We start from the raw sequence: 2,474 nt of genomic DNA on the forward strand, positions 1-2,474 counted from the left end.
TGGTAGAATTTTCCCAGTTTGTGAGAATAATACATGGTTAGGTTTTCTCCTTTTTCTTGAACCCATTTTGACTCCCCTCAAGGCATAATGTATTGATCATAGTGGTTAATATTTTATTTATCCAATAAGAATTCCTTGCTGACATTACCCAAAATGTCCTTTCGACCCTTGCCTCAGTTGAATCATGTTGGGCTCCAGTCACACTTATTTGACACTTGAAATAACTTTCCTACTACACAATTTCCTAATGGCATTTTTCATCTGAGCATTCCTCAAGGTGTAGATTAAGGGGTTTAACATAGGAGTTATCATAGTGTAAAATACAGCAACTGCTTTATCAATGGGTAAAGTAGCTGGAGGTCTCGTGTACACAAATATGCAGGGCACAAAGAATAAGATGACAACTGTGATGTGGGAGACACAGGTAGAGAGGGCTTTCTGCCTTGCCTCTAAGCTGTGGGTCCTTAAGGAGTACAGTATGACCACATAGGAGACTAGGAGCAAGAGAAAGTTTAACAGGCATATGAACCCACTGTTGGCAGCTACGAAGAGTCCTAGAGTGTGGGTATTAGTGCAGGCAAGATTGAGCAGAGGGTTTAGATCACACAGAAAGTGATCTATGACATTAGGACCACAGAAAGGTAATTGGAAGATGAATAGGATCTGTATGGTTGCATGAAGAAGCCTCCTACCCATGACACACCCACTAGTAGGCTACACACACACTGCTTCATGATGGTGGTATAGTGCAAGGGCTTGCAGATGGCCACATAGCGATCATAGGCCATTACAGTAAGTAGGATGACCTCAACACCTCCGAAAAAATGTTCTCCAAAGACTTGAATCATACATCCATTGAATAAGATAGTTTTCTTTTCATAGAGTGAATCTGTGATCAGCTTAGGGGCATTGACAGAGGAATAGCAGACATCGATAAAGGAGAGATAGGCCAGGAAAAAGTACATGGGGGACCTCAATGATGGGCTGGCAATTATGGTGACCACAGTGAGCACATTTCCTGTCACGGTGGTGATGTAGATGACAGAAAACACAACAAATATGATTTTCTGCATTTTTGGGTTCTCTGTAAGCCCCAGTAGAATAAACTCTGTCACATTGTTTCTATTCGCCATGTATTTCAAATGATGGTTAATTACATTACCTGAAAAGAAAACAATTTTTATTAATACATCTTTAAATTTGTTAAACTTCTCCATTGTAATATGTAATATAATAAATTCTTGGGTTCTACTGGGTTGTGATTTGAGGATTTTTTCTGAGATAGGAAAAAAGTTTTGAGTTTTGGAAGTTTCCTCAAATTGCCTCCCTGGTGAGGACTGTGCTAAGAGTTTTGACATAAGAAACTTTCGTGGCACACAGGCAGGAGACCATCTGTGAATATTTAATCATCTGAAATGACTGAAAGTTGAATGATTGCACACATAGTGGCAACTAAGCCTGAAAAGATTATAGAATATATATGTAAAGCATATGAATGCAAAGCTCAAAATTTGCTTTTTTTTTTTTTTCTTTTTTTTTAGAAAATAATGAAATGTGAAATGTTACGCACAATATGAGTGAAATGATACAGAGGAATCTGAAGAAGAGGAATTCTTGGGATACATCTCTAGTGAAGGTCTTTGTGGGTTTTTTATGATGTGGGCTGAGATCCAGTAAGGAGCTGGAAGCCAGATAATGGAACGTAGTTAGCAGACTATTTAGAGTAGTTGACATAAGAATAACAGTGCATTTGTGATGAAAATGTAAAGAAAGAATATAAGAGCTGCTATAAAAGAATTCACAATCTATTATCTAAGTCCTATTAACTTTATTATAGCTAATAATATACACCTTTGAATAATTGCTATGAGCATGACATTGTAGAATGTGCTTTGCACACATGATCTCATTGTATCAATTTTACAGATGAGGACACAATCTCAGTGACTAATATTAATAGTTATAGTGTTAATATTAACTAATATTTACTGAACATAGCATGTTTCAAGTGCTTTTACAGACATTTGCTTATTTAATCCTCACCGAAAACCTATGTATTAGTTACTATTGTCTTTTTATACTTATTTACTCATTAGGAAACAGAAGCACAGAGAAATTAAGGTTCCTCCCAAGATTGAGCAGATAATCAAGGCTGGACCCAATATTAAGTTTCAGATTATGCTTGTTAATTTTTTCCCTCCAAAGTCTTAACTCATGCTTTATATTGTTACAATAAACAATGTTGAACTGGTAATTTCCCTTTGATATGGCCATAATTTTTATAATTAATACTACTTCAGAGACAAGTTTATATGAAGCAACTTCATCAGCAGACAGACATACAGACACAATGATATACTGAAACTCCTAAATATTAAGAAAAATGTGGTATTACATTCATTGAAGGGCTGTTTTTGCTTAGTCTCTATGTCAGCACTATCCATTCCTTCTCAACCCCCTTCCAAAGCATGGGA

General features: G+C 36.4%; 1 protein-coding gene across 1 annotated transcript; it reads right to left on the reverse strand.

Moving 5' to 3' along the window:
- Window positions 1-204: 204 nt before the first annotated feature.
- On the reverse strand, window positions 205-1,133 carry LOC106995615 (olfactory receptor 4C13). Its single transcript, XM_015128828.3, is given in 2 exon segments — window positions 205-680; window positions 683-1,133. Coding segments are annotated over 2 exon segments (927 nt in total).
- Between the last annotated feature and the right edge of the window lie 1,341 nt (window positions 1,134-2,474).

This window comes from Macaca mulatta, chromosome 14, assembly GCF_049350105.2.
Source record: "Macaca mulatta isolate MMU2019108-1 chromosome 14, T2T-MMU8v2.0, whole genome shotgun sequence".
NCBI lineage: Eukaryota > Metazoa > Chordata > Mammalia > Primates > Cercopithecidae > Macaca > Macaca mulatta.